We start from the raw sequence: 23,882 nt of genomic DNA, 5'->3' as shown, positions 1-23,882 counted from the left end.
TATAAACCTATAAAACTCTTAAAATACCCCTTATAAATTGAATATAAGCTTCTTAAAGTTTTTATAAACCTCTATTAATAGTATACATACCCCTTATAAATTATTTATTAACTTTCATAACTTTTTAAAAACATTTATAAATGGTTTATAGATTTTAACTTGTTTTATATGCTTTTATTATTAGTTCTTACAAATAATTTTACATACCCTTATAAAAATTTGTAAAGAGATGATGATACGTGGCAGATTCTGAGGCACTTGCGGACAGCAAGCAAGGCTCCACCGCTTCAGAAATTTTATATACTCTTATAAATTGTTTAATAATCTTTTATAATGTTGTATAAAATTTATAAATTATTTTTATAAATTATTAATAAATTATTATACAAACCATTATAAATTTTTTTATAATGCTTTCTAAATGGTTATAGATTCTTTTAGTTGATTTATAAACATGTACAACTCTTAAAATACCTTTTATAAATTGAATATAAACTTTCATAAAGTTTTTATAAACCCCTATTAATAGTATACATACCCTTTATAAATTATTTATAAACTTTCATAACTCTTTTTATAAACATTTATAAATGGTTTATAGATTTTATAACTTATTTTATATGCCTTTATTAATGGTTTCTATTTTCTTACAAATAATTTTACATACCTTTATAAGGCTTTGTAAAGAGATGATGATATGTGACAGATTTTGAGGCACATGCAGGCAGCAAGCAAGATACACCGCTTCAAAAATTTTACATATCCTTATAAATTGTTTTATAATCTCTTATAAGATTCTCAGAAAACACAACCAAAATTAGCGAACAATGTCACATATAACATGGTTATAGATTCTTAGAAAACACAACGCTACTTCTTTGCCAGCTTCACGATATTTCCTATGTGTGAGTTTTCTATTTGATCAAACTCTTCATTTCCCAAGATTTGTGCAACCTCAGAGACGTAATCAATGCTCGAATGTTGGATGACCATTTTGGGAATGTCTGGTGGTTCTGTTCCAGCTCCATAAATCCTAGGAGGCAAACTCAAATTTGTGCAAAAGTCATTGCTATCTAACTGCAAAACGAGATAAAAATATGAAGTTAACTTTTAGTAATGGTATAAATATAAACATATCAACACTGCAAATAATAGACACTACATCTCAACACTAGAAGTAATATACACTACTCCTCTATTGCTAAATCGTTCTTCTTTATAAAGGCTTATAAATCGTCGAGTTGTACTTTTACAATATCCAGAAATCCAGATTTATAAGGGATTATAATTCTGTAAAAAATGCAGTGTTCGCTATTCCAAAATCTCAATCTCAACTTGAACTCCAAATCAACCTTGTTTGCCTTTTGGATAAAAACAAATTTGTAAAAATCAAGGATGTTCATCACAGAAACTAGTTTTCTTAGATCTAACTATTCCAATTAGAAGTCTAAACCTATAGTCAACAAATTACAGAGATTAGAAACTTACAAATTGTGAATTTGGAGTCGACATTTCCGATGAATAGCTCGTCGGCTTAGGCGATCGTGTGAGAGAGAGAATCCGTGTGTTAGCTCGTCGGAGATTTCTCAACGGAACGACGACGACGACTTTCGATGACGACGACGACGACTCTCGATGACGACGACGATGGATCCGGAGGAGAGAAACGATGGATCTCGACAGAGAGAAGAAGGTCACGACAGAGAGAAAAGTGTGATATCTTAGGGATAATGTAGGGTTAATTTTGTTTTTTACACATTAATGAAAAGTGTATTTGTAAAAATGTCATTCTATTGATGGTATTGTTGAATTGTGGTAACCAACATAGTGTAGTTATGAAATTTCTCCAAGATTATTTTTTGGCTTTATTATCAAGATTATTTGTGAACTTTCCTTATTATGAATCACATTATATATAAAATATATTTTCGTTTTAATTTTTTTTAAATTTTATTGATTATATAGGTTATTTGAATAAAAAAGAAAAAGGAAACCTAAATAACAAAAAAAAGAGAAAATTAACTTGACTTCTCAGATAGATTAAAAATATTTATACTTTTCAAATATAGTCATCAACCACTGTAACAAATTAACGTGAGCACGACACGTAGGAAAGTTACTTCTCAAATAAAGTTATACAGATATCGAATTGAAGATTTTTTTCAGTTTCAGCTTGGTTCTGAAGATTTTTGTCAGTTTCAGCTTGGTCCGGATTTCAGGTTTGATTATAAATGCCCCGAGTTAATACAAAGTAAAATTTGATATACGTTTCTGCTTAGTATATAATCTCGTAGTTCTATGCTCCTTTGTTTTACTTCATGTACAAAGTCAGTAGAAGGGCACCGAAATTATCTAATTTATTAAAACAAGAGTACAAAATGTACTTAGCCCAGACTTTTACACAAAAATTACAAGTTTGTGCCACTGATACTAAAACTCTGAGTTTTGTCTTAAATTTGAAAAACCCGTGGGCTGCTTCCTTTAAAATCGATGAAGCCCATTTCTTATGAAACCAAAATTAATAAACCATTGCTAAATCATTGAACCACTTTAAAATTATTCATAACCTATCACTAAACCACTACATCATTGGTTCCCTACATATCATTGTTTTTAATTTATAAAATACTAAGTTTTCCAATATTACTAAACCATTCAATTACAAATCGTTGCTAAACCAACCATTGTATAAATTTGTGATATTACCTTCCTTCCTCTTTGCCAATCTCCAATTCTGAGGATGTCATACCTCCGGTTTGCATCGGTTCACTGAAGAATCATAACAATCAATTACAAACATATAAATTAATGTAAACCGAAATATCATATTTTCTATATTTAAAAATTTTATAACAATATACTTCTTAACCAATTGTATTAAATTCCGAATAAAATCTTCTATATTTACGATTTTCCTAAACTAGATTGTCCTCCACAAATGATTCATATATTATAGCCAATCAACCTAACAAATACAATATCATATCTTTTACATTACTACCTAAAGAATATTTTTTGGGATTACAATACTTGCAAATCACGCCTAACTAAATACCTTTAAATCATATCTTCCTCTTATTACGTTAACTTTCTAACAAATTTACAGATTTGGGAATAAAATCTGTTAGTATATTCGCTGTATAATGCTAATTAATAAAAACTAATGAAATAACTAATTACCGACGGCGTAATTTGCAAGATTGATAACCTAATTTTACATACCTATATATACCTTTGCTAAAGTTACGTCTCAACCATATCATTCAAAAAGCCTCTCTCAAAATGTCAACTCTTACTACTTTTCATCCTCTCACAAAACTACGCCCTTTTAAGAGTAACTGGCGAGTTCAGGTCAAGTGTTTACATTCTTGGAGGCAGAACACTGCTTTTGGTGATACATTTGAGATGGTTTTAGCAGACCAATGGGTAAGTCGTCAGTTTCTATATGTTTTCTCGATTATACTCACCTAACGGTTTTAGAACATGACCTAATAATACCATTTTTATGATTCATAGGGAAATAAAATTCAGGCCTCTTGCAAAAAACCCTTATGTACCGTGTTCAACGTGAGCTATCTCAAGGAAAATGGGGAGTTATTGAAAATATGCAACTCAATCCAGCTGGTGGCAAGTTCAAAACAACCAGACATCGCTACAAGATGACCATTGCTGATGACACTGTGGTAAGAGGTTCTGATCTAAAGGATGATCGTCTCTTCCTCTCTCCTGCCAATTATGAGGACGTTCAAAAGGCAACAAGTAAAGAGGTTCCCTACCTTATAGGTATTTAATTTATCTATATTTTCTCTACTTATTCTTATTTTGTAAGATGTATTTACTATATATGGCGAAAATTGATATATTTGGATTTTCTTTCAGATGTGATAGGTAGAGTTCATGAGCTTGGTAATGTTCAAACCGTTAGAGCACAAGGTGTAGACAAGAAAAGGGTCGAGTTTAGGTTAATTGACTCTCAGTAAGTTCTCATTACCTCTATTTTGACTTGACATTCCAATAAAATATTTTTTCCTTTACAGATCGTGATGTCAAACCTTTAATTATATAGGGGAAACGACCTTGCATGTTGTCTGTGGGAAAGTTATGCTGAGCAAATAGAAGCATTCGTGGATGAGTTTAAAGATCAAACTATTGTTTGTTTGCTAAGGTTTGCAAAGATCCAATTTTTCAGAGGTAACTTGATTCATCATAAGGTTGTTGTACTATTTATTCTGCTTGGTTTAAATTTATATTTTAATATGAACTAGGCGAGGCACAAATCACAAACGCCTTTGGTGCATCACGTCTCTATCTCAATCCAACAGAACCTGAAGTTTTGGAGTTGACAGAAAGGTTTGTGATTTGTATTTTCACATTATATTTTTTACACAAACTATTGCGTCAATGATGCTTAATGATTTATATTTTTTTTGTAGCCTATCTGATGCTCATTTACAACTTGCTCCTATTGAGAAACCTATTGGAAAGAAGGATGGTAAACGCATAGCTTATGACTGGAATGATGCTGAGATCAGGTCCATTTCAGAAATCATAGACGGGAGTCAGGTTGAAAACTTTACAGTTTATTATTATTGTCATGTTTTAAACGCATACCTTATTGCTTCCTTGCCAATTACTAAATTTTAATATCAACTGAAATACATTTGTAGGTGGAGATTTGTAAGATCATTTGCAGTATTGAAGAAATTGACACTGATTATGCATGGTTTTACATTGGCTGCAACCGTCACAGGAAACGTGTGAACAAGCTCCCAAATATAGATTATGAGAAGCTTACAAAACTTGACAAACCAATGTTTCGTTGTGAAGTATGTAATGCTAATATCACTAATGTGGGACCTAAGTAAGTTTTTTTTTTTTTGTTTAGATTTATTTGCTCAGAAGAAGTGAATTTTAATTATTTTTTTTCCTCATTAGGTTCAAGCTTCATCTGGTTGTCAAAGATGACACAGAGACATGTAATTTGATGTTACTAGGCTCAGTTGCACATTCTATCATTGGCCATTCGCCTGAAGACCTATGGGATGGCTCCTATGCGGAAGTAAGTTTGATCTGTATGTTTTTAAGTGAATATACTTCTTCTAAATCTGACAGAGTGTTTCAAATGTGTAATAGATTGAAGATCCAGAGATACTACCAGAACCAATTCTTGGTCTGATTGGGAAGTCTTTCTGTTTTGGTGTCTCAGTATGCGCGGATAATACCACAAATGGATCAGATACCTTCATGGTATTAGAGGTTTGTTCTGGGGATAAAGTTCTAAGTATTGAGACCAATTCTATTGCAACTACTGACATTGGAACATCTTCATCTACCATGTCATCTGCTGGTGTAAGTTTATTAGATTTGCAAACCGATTTTATATTTATAAGTTTATAACTTTAATCGTGTATTCCAAGGATAATTTATTTTGTTTGCTCCTACTCATTTTAGGTGTTGATGTTGGACTCGATTTCAAGTGAAGATCCTAAAACTCCCTTTTCAAAACGCAAAGAAGAATATGCTGATCTTCTTGACCATTCATCTACTTCCAAGAAACCGTGCACCAAGATGATCAAACAGGAAATGACAAAGACAGCTTAATGTCAACGAGTTTTCACCAAGTTCCTTTTCGTGTTATGATTTCAAGTTTTTTGAGTTATGCTACTTTCTGATTTTTCATACATTATTTGCAGTGTTTTTCGATTTTACTTTTTTAAAGTTCTATTCCAATAATAAGATGTTTTTTTTTATTCCATTATTATTAAAATCGAAAATATCCTAATTACTAATCTGAACAGTCTTAAACACAAGTCAAGGGGAAGCCTAACTAACCAATCAACTCATATACTACATTCCTCCTAACTAGAGACCTAAAATAACATTGTAGTTATGAGTTAATAACAGACGTTACCTGTTTAAGCCTGACTTGACATGGTCGAATCTGTGCAATAAACTTCCTTCTCCTCACATCTCCATTTTTTATATTTAACGTGACTGCAAAGATTCTCAAAAATGATTCATAATAATATCAATGATGATATCACAATTTACATGGAGTGTAAATTTTTTAACTAAATTAGATGGATTTAAAGTGTATTTATTAATTAACATATGAAGACAGACATTTATTACTGAAATTATCTAATCAATTTTCAAATCATTTTTTTAAAATTGACCCGCTAATATTAACTACTTTCCTAAATTTTAGCTAATCATATATTGTCATTCAATAATTACTACCCGAAAATAAATCATTACCTCCAAACAAATCAAGGAAAAATCAATCTCATCCTTCCCCCTTTTGCTCAGTCTTTCCGAAGCATCACTTCTACATCGTCTCTCTCAAATGGTGAACCGGAAAAGAGAGGATGATAAAATCGGATTTGACACTGCGAAAAAAAAGGATGTAGAAAATCGGATTTGACACTGCAACCAAGTTGGGTCTATTAAGTATTTATTCAAATACATTAATAAAGGACAGGATCGTGTCACGGTTGCCGTGGAACCCCCAGACAATATTGTTGCAAGTGAGTTAGGAGATGTCGAGCTTACTAAGGAGAAGATGGAAAAAAAAAGGAATGAACTTAAGGAATTCTTCGATTGCAGGTATATTAACATCACAGACAGTTGCATTATCCAAATTTATTTTGTTTTCCTGCGATTTACATCACCTTCAATTTGATCTTGCAGGTATGTCTCCACATGTGAAGGCACGTGGAGGGTTTTCAAATTTCCCATTCACTATCGTTCAACTCCTGTTGAGAAGCTTAGTTTCCACCTCCCCGATAAGCAACTGGTTACGTTCAGAGGGAAAGATAAATTGAAAGCAGTCGTCAGTCGCAAGCTCATTAAAAATACCATGTTTTTAGCTTGGTTTGAGTTGTGTAAAATCGACGAGCTTGCAAGAACATTGACCTATGCTCAGATTCCAAACTTCTTTACTTACAACAAAAAGTCAAAGATGTGGAATAGAAGGAAACGAGGTTTTGCTCTAGGAAGGATTACTTATGCTCCTAGATCGCAGGAAGATGCATATTTCTTGCGTGTATTGTTGAATGTTGTCAAAGGACCCACCAGTTATGAGGACATTAAGACTTATGAGAATGTTCTGTATCCGAGCTACAAAGCAGCATGTTATGCTCGTGGGTTATTAGATGATGATCAGGAGTACATTGATGACATTATAAGAAGAAGTTTTGAAAGCACAGCAAGTGAGCTAAGGAAAGTGTTCGTTATGATGCTTATGAGTAACACTTTATCGAAACCAGAGACTGTATGGGAAAGCACTTGGCAGTTTTTATCTGAAGATATAGAGTATAACAGGAGAAGAGACTTAAATAGACCAGGTTAGCTTTTGATTTTGGCACAGATTGTTTCATAATACGTGGTTAATATGTTGTGAATTATAAGTTACTTGACACGCCTTTTCTTTTTGTTTTTATTGTAGGTTTATTGCTGAGTGATGATGATAAAAAGAAGTATGCTTTGCTCGAGATAGAGAAAGTTTTGAAGCGTAATGGTACTTCTTTAACAAGATTCACAACTATGCCGAAATTGCCAGTCTTAAGCAGTCACGATGATAATGTCTTGGTGTCAGACGAGCGCAGCTATTGCCGTTCATCTTTGTTAGAAACTCTGGATAGAGATATTTCAAAGATGACCTGCGAGCAAAGGAACATATATGACCAGATTCTTTCGGCAGTTAATAAAAGAGATGGTGGAATGTTTTTTGTTAGCGGTTTTGGTGGGACTGGAAAAACATTCCTCTGGAAATTGCTTTCTGCAGCTATCAGATCCCGGGGAGATATTGTCCTAAACGTTGCTTCCAGTGGCATTGCATCGTTGTTGTTGCAAGGGGGTCGGACAGCTCATTCCAGATTCGGTATTCCCCTTAATCCAGACGAGTTTTCATCATGCACTATGAAGCCTGGATCTGATCAAGCAAATTTAGTGAAAGCATCTTCACTTATTATATGGGATGAAGCGCCTATGATGAGCAAGCATTGTTTTGAAGCTTTGGATAGAAGTTTATCTGATATTGTGGGGAAGCACGACACACAGCCCTTTGGTGGAAAGGTTATTGTTTTTGGTGGTGATTTTAGACAGGTGTTGCCTGTTATAAATGGAGCTGGCCGAGCTGAAATTGTGATGGCCTCACTCAACTCATCGTATCTTTGGGAGCACTGCCAAGTGCTCAAGCTCACCAAGAATATGAGATTGCTATCAGCCGGATTGTCAATAGAAGAGTCAAGGGATCTACAGGAATTTTCAGAGTGGATATTAAAGGTCGGTGATGGAAAAATTTCTGAGCCTAATGATGGTGAGGCAGAGATTGAAATCCCCTCTGAGTTTTTGATTACGGAATCTAATGATCCTATACAAGCAATCAGCGAGGAGATATATGGAGATTCAAATTCATTGCATGAACACAAAGACCCCAAGTTTTTTCAGGAGAGAGCTATCCTATGTCCAACTAACGAGGATGTTAACAGAGTAAATGAGTATATGCTCGATCAGTTAGATGGTAACTTTCTTTTATATTTTGTTTTAATGTTGCTTTTAATATGTGTGTATCATATTGACCTAAATTTGTTACTTGCTTTCAGGTGAGGAGAAAATTTATAACAGTGCCGATAGCATTGATCCCACTGATACAAGTTCTGTTAACAACGAAGCTCTAAGTCCTGATTTCCTGAATACGATTAAGGTTTCTGGTTTACCAAATCATTCTCTTAGACTAAAGGTAGGTTGTCCGGTTATGATTCTGAGAAACATAGCGCCTTCTGATGGCTTGATGAATGGGACGAGGCTGCAGATCACTCAGCTAATGGATTTCATGGTTACAGCAAAGATTTTAACAGGGGAACGAGTTGGTGAAACAGTTGATATCCCTAGATTGTTGATAACTCCATCAGACACCAGATTGCCTTTCAAAATGCGCAGAAGGCAACTACCTCTAGCTGTGGCTTTTGCAATAACAATCAACAAAAGCCAAGGGCAGTCACTATCTAAAGTTGGTCTTTATCTACCAAGACCTGTCTTTTCTCATGGTCAGCTATATGTTGCTGTATCTAGAGTCACTTCGAAAAAAGGTTTAAAAATTTTGATACTTGATGAAAATGGCAAACCTCAGAAAAAAACTATGAATGTAGTTTTCAAACAAGTTTTCAACAACCTTTAACATTTTAGATCATAAGGTATGTGTTTTTGAGAATTTGAAATATGCTATGGTTTATGTTTGCTGTCTAATTTTGAGCTTTTAATTAAATTTAAACTTTTGATATTTGCAGATGTCAAAAGATGGGTTCGATGGAAATTGTCGTTCAAGAATTTATGCTGGTTCAGAAATTTTATTTCCTCAGATACTAAGAACATTTGTTTTTTTATTTCCAATAACTAATCGAAATAAAACTTTGCTATTCACTGGATTTCTACATAACTACCACCACCCTATAAGACTATCACTATATATCATAAACTCCTATATGCATCACTGAGGCAAGTAAATATGAAATTCCTATACTAAATCCGGGGTTCGTCAATCTAATAACATATTCTACACTGTCCTACTTTACTTTCAGTTTAGGAAAGAGTTATAATAGATTAGAATAACACTAACCGTATTAGAAGTGCTTTGTCCCGTAAGTTGTTGTGTTTTTCTCCAGATTGGTTACTGGTACTTCGGTTACTCCACCTCCATAAACCTTACAATACGTTTTAAAGTGTTAGTACAATAATATGTAAACTATAACAAAAATCGATCTAATAAACTGACATCTATAAATTAGATAGAGTAGGAAGAGTTGTACCAGTTCTTAAACATCCTTCTTTTGCTCCCTGTTTTGTCTTTCTGGATACTGATGACATGAAAGAAACTTCTGATGTGGTCTCTATATCACTGTAAATTACTTAACAGAGGGCAACCTAAAGTGAACCATAAAACACTATCACCTATCTTTTAACTCGAAAGAAAGTAAAGAGAGTGTTTAGTGCTGAGTAAAGAGAGTGTAAAACTCAACCTGCGCAGCAAGAGTGTGCAGAAAAGTCCAAGTAGCCCTCCCGAGCTGACCACCTTCCGTGTATCTTTGTTGACCTTTTAAAATATCCTGACGTTCCATGAACTCACTCACGTCGAGACGGGTAATTGCTTCCTCTGAGAAGATGAAACTTGCTATGGGGCTGTTCGCAAAAGTTGACACCAACATGTGCACGTCTGATGGCTCTGCTAATGGCTTTCACGACTTCCTCCTTCTTGGCCAGCTTTGGTCTCAGCTTTGTTCACTTCTTTGCATGTCGCTAAAACAGCAGCTATCTCGGCTGTAACCTATATTTGTCGGTGACGGTGCCTGTCACTGAGAAGAAACTCAGTGAATTGTAAAAACAGTAATATTGGATTTGATCTACATTAAAAAAAACTCTAAGACGATACCTTCTCAAAGTCTTGGCCTCTTACAGCTTCATTCTTCTCCTTACTGACCTGTCTGAGTTGCCTTTCAAGTTCTCGAGTTTCCTCAGGGACCTAAACAAAACCAAAATTTCAATTCTCAATCACTCAGCTCCAATATATATATATATATATATATATATATATATATATATATATATATATATATATATATAAGTGACAGTTCTCTGATAATGCAAGAAACATTCACAACACAAACCACCGCATGACGTACCATAACCCGATATCCAGCTTCATCATTCAACTCCAAAGCTTTGTCGGGAAGAAACCCATCACTGTCTACTGAAGACAAGAGATTGGGTTGAGAAATTGGTCTAAGATAATGAATTTTCATCAGACGTGCAGAGATAATGAAAGACGGTTTGATTGAAACAGAAATTACCTTGACCTGAATAAATTTCTCAGATCCAGCGACTCCTGAACAATAACAATCCCAAGCTGGATTCAAAACAGAGCTTCTACGATGTTTCTATTTCATGAGTAAACAAGAGACAGGATCTATCTATCCGGTTTATGGTCTTGCTTATCCAAACCTGAGATTGATTAAACCCGCGTTATAACTCAGAAAAACAACTCGATGACCTTGCGACTGATATTGAAAAAGAAAAAAAAACTATTAAAAAATCTCTAACCTGGAAGCCAAATTCGGATGGAGTTATTAATCGATCTATCTTCAATCATGCTTCAGTAAATCGACTTTTTTCGACAAAGCGATTGATGAGGACAGCAACACGAAGATACGACACTTCCAGAAACAAAGATGAGAGACGAAGAGTTGTTTCAGTTGGAAACTGAAAAATCGTCGATATCTTCAATGTTTTCTGTTTTTTTTTCCCGGAAAAAAAAATTTGGGCTTCCTGCAGAATTAAGATGGGCCATGTTTCTCTATTTCAAATTTGATAAATCATTCATATTATTATCACAATCTGGCCCATTTAGAAATCTATTTTTTTGTGCACAAATATATTTATTCTCACTTTCAAATACTTTTTATTATTAATGTTTAAAAACTATATAATTCAAGTGATTTTAAAATCTATTAAAACAATAAAATGCTTACAATACATAAATATACAACCACTCTATTTTCATAATACTCAGATATTAATAACAAATTAATGTATACATTACAAAATAAAATTAATACCTCTAAAACATCATATTTTTTAATTCGGCACTAAACAAAGTTAACAAAATACATCATCCCAAAAACCAAAACAGTAGTCCATATATTAAAAAAAAAATGTTAACATATATTTTCTGCTAACTTACACCCGCGCGGGCGCGCGGGTCCATAATCTAGTGTATTCTTTAAAATAGTTTAAAAACCTTCGGTAATGATTGCTTTATCGACTTTTGAGATACAAAGCCCATTTAGTCATAATGGCATGTAAGCCCCCCCCCAAAAAAGAGTTCTGTAAGCAAGCTGGATCTAGATCTCTCGATATCTTCCTTCATTCAACAAACGAGTCAGCGAGTTGCAGGAACTCGTCATCGCACGGAACAGTGAGTCGAGTCTTTTTAATCACTTGAACACAATACATTTGATTGTTACACAACGTTGAGCTCGATGGAGCTTCAAGTACAGTCGATCAAGAATCGGTTGCGTGAAGAGAACGAAGCTATCCCAAAAGCCAAGATACGAATGGCTTGGTCACTTCCACTGATTTCGAAATTAGGTTCTAGAAACAGTGATTTTTTTGTGTAATTGATTATCCCAGCCACTGGGAATTAACATTTCGGCATCGCCAGGGACAGATGATGACCGACACATGGCAATACGTAACTAGTTTGGACCACTATGTGGAGTCAGGATACTTCTGTATAATTCAAAAAACAAATTGATTAGGTTAGTGTAAAATCTGGACCTAGGTTTCGTTTATTACTTCAAAAAAAAAATTCGAAACTTGTTTGAAGCATCAATGAAACAACACGGAAAGTTGCAGAAGATGCGTGTTTATATGCACCTTCACACTTCCCTGACAAGGCCACAATGTTAAACTCAGATTTAAATAGATTGTATGTTTTGTACATTGAGTCACCTTTTACTTCAATATCTTTGTATAATCCTATGATTTTTCATACTAAGATTAGTAGGGGTTTTGCTACCAGTTTGCTCCAAGATTATGATTTATCAACTCTTATCTTTTGATGTATCTATAGGTTCTTAAGACAACTTGGTTATGTTAGTGAGACTCGCATTGGTCAAAACAGTGTCATCATCTTTATGAAGCCTACTTTAGAAAAAAAAAAAAAAAAATCAACTTTCTCACGTTTCTTCATCATCTTGGAAGCCTCCTTGTACATCAGAAGGTCTACTTGTTCTTTGACCATATTGAAGCTACTCTTTAGAGTTTTAGACTTGTCTGCCCAACAAGCCCCGCTAGGCCCGGTACGACCCTCGTTGCTCTTTTTAATATCTTACATTTGCACTAAAGTAGCAAAACTCGATAACCGTTACTACCTTATAGTTTTCAAACTCCAAGCATTTGTGGAAATTAGTATTTTTATTATTATATATGGTTCAAGTTCCAGTGCACACAAATGGCCTGTCGCATTCAAATCTACAAAGCAGCAAAACTCGGTTTCCGTTTTTATTTTAGTAACTTTTAATTAGCTTTACATAGCTTACTTGTTTAATATACATAAACAGAGCATAGCATTGAGCAGAGCATTAGTATTATTACTCCTGATTACTATTCATATGGTCTAAGAACAAGAAAATAAAAAGAGCAAGTAAGAAGTGGAAAGGAGAAGGTGGTCCAGGGAAACAGGAGAGCAAAGACCATTTGCCTCAGAAAACATTCACAATTTCACGTTTATCCATAATGTCTGTCCCAATCTTCTTGTCTTCTTTTTCCATATAAAACCATTTCTTCAATTTTCATTCGTGCATAAACACAAAAAACATTATACATACAGACAAATCTCATATTCACATACCACAAAAACACTCTTATCGTGGAATTTTTTTCTGAAAAATCTTGTTGTCACATTTATTACCAACCAACTAATATCAAATGATTCATTTATAAGTAGTGTAACCTAAATTTTTCTAGTATTTATAAGAAGAGACGATCATAAATTCTTTTGCAGCCACGTTTTTAGACTATATAGTATAGTTCTCTCCATCACTGTTTTACTTGGTCTCTTTTCAAACGTATCATTTAACTCAGCTAAAGAAAAGATATGGTCGGCCCAATGCATTTATTGATTCAGATTCATAATCCTCGAAAGTTGATAATTTACTACACCGCTGTAAATAATACACTAGTGAACTGAAAATGAATACACTAGTGAACTGAAAATTGCAATCATGGAAGTAAGATTATTTACCTCACGAAGACATTATTCATTATTTTCATACAGTAGTATTTAAAAAAAGATGAACATAGAATTCTAACTTTAGACACAGTACACAGACCAGACAAAATCAGAAGACCTGCTTTCTTTCTTAAAATTTGATTCGTTATTTAGATATTGATTTTTTTTTTCTTAATTTAAAAACATTACTAAAAATCAAACTATTTTGTTACGTTACGTGTATTCATTCTACTTACCACTTTTTATAACCAAACTCCATACGGACCTAATAGAGCGGTGCTCGTTGCGGCGGAGTGTTCTTCCTCCGGTTGAAAAAGTTCACCGGAGCTTCCGTGTTAGTCGTTGCAACCACCGTCGTGACTCTCCGGCAAGTCGTCGTCAAACTGCTTCTTTTCTTCCGTACGACTTCACTTGTCGCGGTGCAAGCTAGCGCCTGACACCAGAACATGTCTACACCTCCGTCGTCACCGTCTGACTCCGTAGGCTGGAGCGTGGAGCTAGGCGTGGTGGATGTTGTTCCTCCTTCGTCCGTTAATTGAAGAACGTTGCAGACGTGGAGAAACCCGAGAGTCCTCTTTGTCTCATTATGACGTCACTAATCTACAATTTAATAAAAAATAAATAAAAATTCTTTTAATTATGATTCGTACACGCGTGTGATTTTAATGGTGCATCCGAAAAGTAATAAAACAAAAAAATTAAAACCGACCCAGATGAAGAAAAGTGATGAATCGAATTGGGTAATTGATAAAATTTGAAATGAAAACGTAATTAACGAGAAAGGATGTTTCTTTTTTTTTTTAATCAGATCACCTTGCAGGAGAGAGAGCAGAAGACGTAAGGAGACTGGAGAGACCGGTCACAGGTGTAACAGAAGTTGCCGGAGCCACGAAAATGTCGTGAGTGTGGACGTTCGTTGATGAAAACAACTTTTGAACTGTTCGTTATGTATGGCTTTAATCACCATCAAACAAAAATAAAATTAGGGCACAATAACCCATGTAAATTAGTGGATTAAGAGAGTGTTAAGGGTACTAATTAATTAATAAACCTGAATTAAAGAGCAGTCCATTAGCTTCGAACCATCCTCTACCTTCAAAACGTCGTTGTACACGTACCTTCTTATCTGCAAAAGATTCCAATAACAGAAAGTTTAAAACTTTGACGATAATTAACAAAAAGAAAAAAAGTGAAAATTTTGTTTTTCTTTTTATTAAAGGAGACCTGAAGAAGACGATGAGAGTTGTGCGAAGGGAGACAGTGAGGGCAGATGCTAAGACAGCAGTCGATACACAAGATGTTCTTCTCGTTCTTCTTAGCATCTTCGTGTTCCAAGCAAGCGTTGAAAAACTTCTCTTTTAGCAGAACCTTAAGCCATGCAGGGAACTCTTTCGTTTCCATCTGCAAAATTGAACCAAGACAGACCCATGTTTCTCAATTTCGGATCTTTTGTCCAAAAAAATAAAAACTTTCACGAAAAGAGGATAAAGTCAGCTCAAGGTCAGGCGAATTTTGAGCTCTCTCAGTGGTGAAATTGACTCACCATTCCCAGCAAGAGAGAGAAGAGAGGAAAAGAGAGAGAGAACGGCGCCTGGAGAGAGTGACTACTGGCTTAATTTAAATGAGTCATCTCGTCCTTTCTTTCGAGCCTTGCCTAGGACGTGCGATCTTTTCGTTAATTAATGAGGTTTTGTTAGAGTTAACCATGATTTGGTGATTCCTAAATTTTTAATTAGTATGATTAGGATCAGGTCTATCTGAGGTTACGTGTGTAGATGAGAACACTCAATGATCAAAAATGATAATTGGGGTAATTATCATTACCTCAAAATAGTTGTAAGATGAAAAGACCTTTAACCTACGTTGGCAGAGTTTATAATATTGGAAATTAAGAAAAAGGTTCCGTGTTAACTAAGTTACAAGTAAAAGATTAAATATAAGATTTACAGTCTGTTACTTTGTAGTCTCTGCATAAAAATAATTTTACGATTAGAAAAACTGTTTGGTTATATACCCTAATTATATCAGACCTTATTGATATAAGTTTTCTTAGCGTTATTTATTTTATTTGTTGGTCTGTATATAGTTAACTGTGCAAAAGTGCTACATGACAAGACTCTCTCCCCAACAGTCTACTTTTCATTTTCTCCAATGGCACTTTCGTAAAACCAGACATAGCTACTAAAAAACAAATTATCTTTCTACTAATTGCTTAAAAACACTAACAGAAATTGTAAATGTGAATAACAAACTCAGTTTAGTATTAGTCCTTTCCAAAAGCTAAGAAAGTAACCATTAGCATCCAAACAAAAATTAAACTAAGCACCATTTATAACTAAAAAACACAAATGGAGTATTGAATTTGAAAAATAGAGAGAGCAAATTCCAAGAAGCAAGAGGGCCGCCTAGACCTCATGTCACACAGCTGTACGCTTCTCGAAAACCAGTGCAAATTAGTTCTTTGCTGCTTATACTAAAAATACCTATTCACATTAGACCTTCCTATATTGTTTTTGTTTACATAATTTTGAAAAATATCAAGTATCAATTTGTATAATACGATTTTTTTATAACAATAAGTTTTAAACTAAAAAGGAATTTTATTTTAAAAAGAGAGAGAGAGGAGATGGGACAGAGTGGTTGGTACGGAGGACGAGCAGCAGCCTCAGGCAGAAGACGACGCACACTGCTTTTGATCTGATCCGATTCGATCCACCCAGCTGTCCCCTTTCTCGTTGAAAGCTTTTTTTTTCTAGTTACTGAGGGGTTGTTTCGTCTTTTTGTCATCTACAATGGGCTTGGGCGTTTTACACTTTATTGGGCTACTCTCTCGGCTCAGTACTGTTGATTACACATTTGGAATTCTTCTTCTTCATACTTGATGGCATTTGATTACATCCATAATCAAATGTTATTAGCTTAGTCAAATGGAGTCGTTGCAGAACGAACTTTTATCTAACAGCCGATGAAAAAAAAAATCTAGCAACCGAAATCGTTGGTAACCAATTGGTCAAATGAGAACAAGGGACAGTGACACACGACCCACGATTTGTCTTCATTTTATGATTTTGATGTCCCACTAGTCATAAATGTATGTCTATAAATGTTCATGCCATTGTGGAATTTATGCATAATGTTGTGATAAATGCGGACCGGTAACAAAACCATATAAAGTAGCTATTGGCTTAAATTTTTACTACAGCAAACAAACACACAATAGCTTAAAAACTTAGCTGATAGATATGGAGCTCAAATAATCGAATGTTCATTTTTTTCGTTCAGAAAAAGTGGTTTAAAAATCAGATTAGAAACTCCTATACCCAAAATTTTCTGGTAGTTTATTATATCAGATTCAAACCGACATACAAATTTATTTTTTGAAAAAAGGGCTTAATCATACATTTTTTCACTAATATACATTACAAGGACTTAAATACACGTGGTAGTTAACATACTAAGGGCATCTCCAACCCTACTCCATTTTCTACTCCAAACATCATTTGGGAGGAAAATCTTCTCCAACTCCACTTCATTTTCAAGTCCAAAATGGAGTAATGACTAAGATTACTCCATTTATGGAGTAATCTTACACATTACTCTATTTTGGAGTTGAACTTTTTTTATTTATGAAATGATCCTTTAAATCTCTAATGTTCTTATTTCTTACTTAAATAATATTTTAAAATGATAAAATAACATGAAAAACAAGATATTTCATTATTTAATAATTTGACATAAAATGCTTAACATAATTAAACAACATAAATAATATAAAATAAAAATTACATAAAATAAGTGATTTAAATGTTTGATTTCAAAATTTTCTTACTCGATTTAGGAATATCAAAGATAAAGAAACTCATTTTTTCATTACGAAATGCATTAATTGGTCATTTGAGAAACATATTCTAATGCTTATTATTGAACCAACTTATATATTATGTTTTATTCTATTTTTATGATTTTTGTACTTTTTAATAATAAATTTTTAATTTAAATAAATGATATTTTAAGGCATTTTTGCAAACATAAAATAGTTGGGGTTAATTGGTAAATTTTTATAAATATAAAATATTTTAACAATTATTAATTATTTTGGAGTAAAAAATGGAGTAATACATTGGAGTAAAATCTTACTCCATTTTAGAATTGCACTATTTTGGAGTAAAATTTGAAGTAATACATTGGAGATGCTCTAATAATACTCATGCAAATCATTATGCTACGTATCCTAGTAGTTAGTTCCACATGTATGAAAAGGTTATAAATTAGAATTTGCTATATTGAGCACTGTTTAAGCTCAAGGTTGTCATTTCCAATGTTTTACGGATATTCTTTATATCAACACACATCTAGATCTCACCATTCGAGTTCGAGTAATAAATAGTCTTGTGGCAGATAAGTTTGAGAAATGTTGAAATATTAAATACACAAAAATATTTGCTTGGTTCTTTCTAGCGGCATATAAAGCTTGTGTGTCGGTTATGACCAAGATAGATATTCATAGATAAAACCGTGAATATTGCTAACATAATTATATGAAAAACAGCACTAACAAATGTTTGCGAAAAGCATCACAAAGACGCGAAGAAAAGGAAACAAACAAAGCAAGAATCCTGGAGATAATTTTTAGGAAGACATGTCCCTTTTTTTTATAATAGACATGTCTCTTTGTAAAGGTGACTTCGAAGCTATGATTAGTCTCGGCTTCGTCTTAATAATTTGTATAAAGGGGTCGATCAATATACCTTTTACACCATTTTCTTTTTAGCAAAACTGTCGATAATGATACTTACCGGGAGTTTAGGAGCTTAATAGTTTGGTTATGGGAGTATTAAATACATATGAGATAAAAGAATGTGGATACCACACTTAATTTTCCTGATGTTCACGTTCATAGATCCAAGTGTTGACAGTTATCCTAGAAAGTAAGACCATCTCCAATGTATTTTGCTATTTTCACCTCTAAAATAAGGGAGGAACTCTATAATAGAGGTGAGATATGCTCCAATGTATTCCTCTAAAATAGCAATCTCTAAAATATAGAGTAAAAAATAGAGGAATGCTATTTCTTCCTCTATAAATAGAGGAAAAAATAGAGATCTCTATTATAAAGGAAGAAATAGAGGTGGGTTGGAGCAATTTCACCTCTAAATGCTATTATAGAGGTGAAAATAGCAATGGGTTGGAGATGCTCTAAACAAGCCACTCGAACTGAATATCATTCAAACGCCTAAAAGCCAGTAACAAATTAAATTGAATGAAAATACATTTGTAGAAGTCTACTTAATTCAGTGATTTCAAATTTTATTAACACTTTTCAAGTGCGCGAAAAGATGAAAATAAAACAATAATTATAAACTTCTAAAAGATAAATATATCATTGGTTGTAAAACTAACACTACAAACATTCTCATCATTATGATACATACTATTTTAATGTTAAAAAAAACAATCTCTATAAATTTACTAAACTGATTTAACTTATCATTGATGTTGTGTATTATGCAATTGGTACTTCCTCTATTTCAATATACTTGATGTTTAAAAAAGGGTTTGTTGTTTCATAATATTACATGATCTTTCACACAGATTTAAGTAATTTTTACTTTACTAAAAATTGTGTAGTTACTAATTGAGTTTTTTTATATAACATAGTTTTTCTTTTTTTTTTATATAATTAAATAAAGTAATTTTAAAATATAATTCAGTAATACACTTTTTAAAAATAATTAGCAAGTTTTCAACTTGTTACCGTTAAACCTAACCATGAAAATGAAAAAGTCAGTGGAGTTAGACATGAACGTGAAAATAAAATAAAAATTTTAATTTAAAAAAGTAAAACGAAGAGAAAAAAATACAGAGGAAAAGGAAAGGCTTTTCGTGCATTCCTTTCTTGCAATGTATCCAAAGCACCACCATTGAACCCCTTCAAGCACAAACCTTTAAATCTCTTCGCTTTAAGTAAAGGATAAAACTTTTGCTTTCGTCTTTTTCGTCTTCTTCTGCATTTCAGCAATGCGGGAAGAAGTGGAAACATCAGCTCCTCCTCCACAACTCTCCGCCATGTTCCAAAAACTAGCCATGGCCGTAAAAACCAAAACTTTCGACTTCTTCACCGAAGAAGACGAAGACTCCATCAACAAGACCAAGACTTTGGTTAAACCGACGGATACCCAGATGGGATCGACTCTGATCTCGTCCCTATTCGCCACTGTATCCTCCTTCGTCGAGGAAACCGTCGAGGCTGCCGACAGAGCCCTCGTCTCCAGCCTCGCGAAACTCTCTGATCTCAAGCGGCGGTTCTGGAGAAGAAGAAACCATCGCCAAAGTTTTGATCTTGGGTCTTGCTTGGAGTCTAGAGTTCAGGAGAATCAGAGCAAGCTCAGAGCTTTGGGAACGGTTTCGAACCGGTTACAAGGCGAGATGGACGGTAAGGATTCGTTGGTTTCGTGTCTGAGGAGGAAGCTAAGCGAGGTTTTTAAAGTCTAACTCGAAGGTGTCGGAGAGATTGTCTGGAGACGACAGTGATGTTGTTGTGTTGTCGGTTAGGGTTTACGAGTCTGTGTTGGATGATGTGTTGAAAGGTGTGAGGAAGTTCACTAGGGTTTTGATTGGGTTGATGGAGAAAGCTGGGTGGGATTTGGGTTTGGTTGCTAGTTATGTTCATCCCGAGGAGAGACATAACAGGTATGCGTTGTTGTCTTATGTTTGTTTGGGGATGTTTCGTGGTTTCGACGAGAGTAGTGATGATTCTTCTTCGTTGAGGGAGTTGATGCAGCATGTGTCGAGTGATCCCATGGAGCTTCTTGAAAGAGATAAGGGATGTGCGTTCTCTAGGTTTTGCGATGAGAAGTACCGCGAGCTTGTTCATCCGGATATGGAGACTTCTATATTTAGAAACATGGATGAGAGTGAGACTGAAGCTGTGGTGAGTTCTTGGAGGTCTTTGAGCACGTTTTATGAGTGTTTTGTCGCGATGGCTAGCTCGGTATGGACGCTTCGGAAGCTAGCCTTGTGTTTTGATCCTGCGGTTGAGATTTTCCGAGTTGAGAGTGGGGTTGATTTTTCGATTGTTTTCATGGAGGATGTCTTGAGAAGGAAGCAAGGTAAGAAGTTGTTGGTGAATCCTATTCGAGGCAAAGTGGGATTCACTGTGGTTCCTGGGTTTAAAGTCCGGTGCACGGTGATCCGGTCTCAAGTTTATCTTAACAGCTTCAAATGTAAATGAAAGAGACCAAAACCATTGCTCAAATTTCATCCAATGAAAGCTGGTTCAAGGGACTTTTGGCAGCTTCAAGAATACAAGGGTTATTTTTTAGGGAAATCGGCCAAAAAAACACTGAACTTTGCAGGAATTGCCAAAACAAACCTGTACTCGAGCCTGACCAAAAAAACACCAAACTTTTGTTGACTTTTTACATTTATTAAAATACATACCATTGACTTGCCATATTAATACACCAGTGTTAACTCACCGTTAATTACTACCGTTTATTGAAACGACATCGTTTCAAAATTGTTGTTAGGTGGGTTTCGAACTCGTGCACTCGAGGTCATTATAGGGGGCTTTTGCCACTAGGCTAGTGGACTTTTCGATATAATACCATACATATTTATTTTTATTGATCTAACGATGTGGTTTAGTTTAGTTTAATTAAAATTGTTGTTAGGTGGTTTTGAACTCGTGCACTCGGGGTCATTATAGGGGGCTTTTGCCACTAGGCTAGTGGACTTTTCGAAAGAGTACCATAACTATTTGGTTTTATTGATACAACCCGGATGTTTGATCTAAATCAATCTATCGTAACCCTAATTTCCCAAATCGAAATTGGGGATTTTTCAAAGATTCCGTTGGAGAGTGGTGACAGGAGATGGTGAAGACGATGTTCACAAGAAATGGAAAGGAGGTTGTGATTTTTGGAGGGATGAGGAATTTCGATTACGAGAGTGGTGGTGATGGGAGATCGACGAAGAAGGGAGAAGATGGTGGTGATGGGAGATCGACGCAACCAAAGAGCTCGGCAAAGAATGGTGGAGATGGGAGATCGACGAGATTGTCGAAGAAGGGTGGAGACGGTGGTGATGGGAGATTGACGAGATCGTCGAAGAAGGGTGGAGACGGCGTCATTTTTTTTTGTTTCATTTAACTCGTATTCAAAGAGAATATAAACAACCATGTTCGTAAATCTATTGCAAAGTCCACTAGCTCAGTGGCAAACACCCTTCTCATTATACTCGAGTGCACGAGTTCGAGCCCATGTAAAACCCATTTTTTCTAATTACAGAGCTATTAGAAAACGACGTCGTTTCGCTCATTTCTCTTTAATCACCAAAAGACATGAAACGACGTCGTATAGTTTAACACCAAGATTTAACGTCGTATAAATTTTCTGTTAACTCGGTTAACGGTGTGTTAATTTGGTAAGTCAATGGTAAGTTTTATAACAAACTTAAAAAGTCAATGAAAGTTCGGTGTTTTTTTGGCCAGCCAATATGTCGAGGTTTGTTTTGGCAATTCCTGCAAAGTTCAGTGTTTGTTTGGCCGATTTCCCGTTATTTTTTTTTATTTTTACTTCTCTTACCTTTGTGATTAACTGTATTCTTTAGGTATTGGTTTTAGAGTTCTGTTAAAAAAATGAAAATTATTTCTCTTCGTCTTAGTATATTGTAACAGATTGATTACCAAAATGTATAAGTTTTTCTAAACATTTATGATTTTTTTTTTTTTGAATTGAATGTTAAATTTAATTCAAAAGAAAAATACCTTTTTACAACATGTGTCTTCATCCAAATTTTAAAACAAGCTTAAATCTCCTAACAAAATAACTTCTTAACTATCTTGTGCTAAACCAATAGACCATCCCCTTCCCAATATCCATATCACCCTCCCTCTGCACAAGTGTAAGCTTGTTCCGCAAATTTTTATCAATGAGCTTTATAAGCAAACTCGTTGTCGAGGCCTTCTCTCCATGCCTTCTTCTGTTCCTCTCCCTCCATATCATGTTTACTGAAGTCTGAAACACATACTTAATGATGAACAGTTTCATCTTCCCATTCGAACTGTCTCTCATTATTCTCATCAACTCCTCCCATTTTACTGTAAGTTTATCTAGTAGAACCCCCTTCATCAATGTTTCCCAAATCTCTGCTGAATATATACACTCAAAGAAGAGATGCTCAACTGTTTCTAGTGGCTCATTACATAGAACGCAAGATACGTTTATGTTAGCTCCACCATTCCAGTTTCTCATGCGATCCCCTGTTGTCATTCTTCCTTTCATAGCAAGCCATAATATAAAAGAGTATTTTGGCGTGGCATATTTAAACCAAACCTCCTTATGCCATTGACATTGTTGATGGATCTCTCTTGTAGCTCTCCATGTTTCACGAGAAGAGAATGATCTCTTGTAATGACCTTTTGAATTCATCCACAATGACATATCCTCCTCTTGCGTTCTCTTAATTTTGCAACTCTCAATCTCTTCTTCTACTCTGTTTAGAATAAGAACACGGTGATTTCTTCTTCTATGTTTCCAGCTATCCTCCACTGTAGCTTCAATTGAGATTCCCAAATCAAAGGGATTACCATTACCCAGTAAATCCTTCAAGCATCCAAGAGATGACCAACTTTCATGCCAAAAAGAAGTGCTTTTCCCATTTCGAACTTCTACTCGGTATAACTTCTTAGCTATCTCCCGAGTTTTCAGAACTTTCTTCCACATCCAAGACCCCAGTTGCAAAATATATATATATATGAGTAGCACTGCGTGTCGTTTTCCATTTCTGAACCTGTCAATTCAGTTTTGATCAACAGCTAAATTCATGGGCTTAGTTAAAAGGCCTCTAATCATGCAACTACTAGTCCGCTTAAATAACTTGTGGGCTTTTATAGGCCCGTTTTATACCAGATGAATAGAAAGTAGTGCACGTGTGTAAAGGTCCACATTAACGTGACATTAGTATAAAATATTCCTTCGTCGTACCTTCAAAAAAGATTTGGTTGCCATGGCGGACTTGACCAAGCTGTACAATTACTCAATTAGGTACGACGTCATTTTACGTATTATAACCAAACGACAATCTTAACGAC

The 23,882-nt window shown here is 34.7% G+C and overlaps 3 protein-coding genes, 1 long non-coding RNA gene and 1 pseudogene across 5 annotated transcripts; 2 read left to right on the top strand and 3 right to left on the bottom strand.

The window, feature by feature from the left end:
- The first annotated feature begins 6,562 nt into the window (after positions 1-6,562).
- Positions 6,563-9,181, top strand: LOC130511442 (uncharacterized). Its single transcript, XM_057008430.1, has 4 exons — positions 6,563-6,606; positions 6,691-7,346; positions 7,448-8,524; positions 8,607-9,181. Exons 1-4 carry the CDS (start codon positions 6,563-6,565, stop codon positions 9,179-9,181), a joined length of 2,352 nt encoding a protein of 783 aa, XP_056864410.1.
- Positions 9,182-10,657: 1,476 nt separating this feature from the next.
- Positions 10,658-11,242, bottom strand: LOC130511029 (uncharacterized). Of its 2 annotated transcripts, none has more exons than XR_008944805.1 (3): positions 11,098-11,242; positions 10,848-10,998; positions 10,658-10,747 (listed from the first exon to the last, which is right to left on the bottom strand). It is a non-coding gene; the product is annotated as an uncharacterized LOC130511029 (long non-coding RNA). The 2 variants fall into 2 exon arrangements; XR_008944804.1 differs by having other exon boundaries at positions 10,658-10,744.
- Positions 11,243-13,181: 1,939 nt separating this feature from the next.
- Positions 13,182-15,322, bottom strand: LOC108853092 (protein RGF1 INDUCIBLE TRANSCRIPTION FACTOR 1). The gene is given in 5 exon segments (XM_057007240.1): positions 13,182-14,356; positions 14,359-14,389; positions 14,603-14,743; positions 14,841-14,915; positions 15,014-15,322. Coding segments are annotated over 5 exon segments (726 nt in total). The 5' UTR covers positions 15,191-15,322; the 3' UTR covers positions 13,182-14,054.
- Positions 15,323-19,648: 4,326 nt separating this feature from the next.
- Positions 19,649-21,242, top strand: LOC108832562 (protein GRAVITROPIC IN THE LIGHT 1-like; annotated as a pseudogene).
- A 1,384-nt stretch (positions 21,243-22,626) lies between these two features.
- On the bottom strand, positions 22,627-23,514 carry LOC108832556 (uncharacterized). The gene has a single exon (XM_018606031.1). The coding sequence runs from the start codon at positions 23,512-23,514 to the stop codon at positions 22,627-22,629; it is 888 nt and encodes a 295-aa protein (XP_018461533.1).
- Positions 23,515-23,882: the final 368 nt, after the last annotated feature.

Source organism: Raphanus sativus, chromosome 4 (assembly GCF_000801105.2).
Source record: "Raphanus sativus cultivar WK10039 chromosome 4, ASM80110v3, whole genome shotgun sequence".
In the NCBI taxonomy this organism is placed as follows: domain Eukaryota; kingdom Viridiplantae; phylum Streptophyta; class Magnoliopsida; order Brassicales; family Brassicaceae; genus Raphanus; species Raphanus sativus.
Note: the sequence above shows the minus strand (reverse complement) of the source record. Positions and strands in the feature narration are given on the sequence as shown.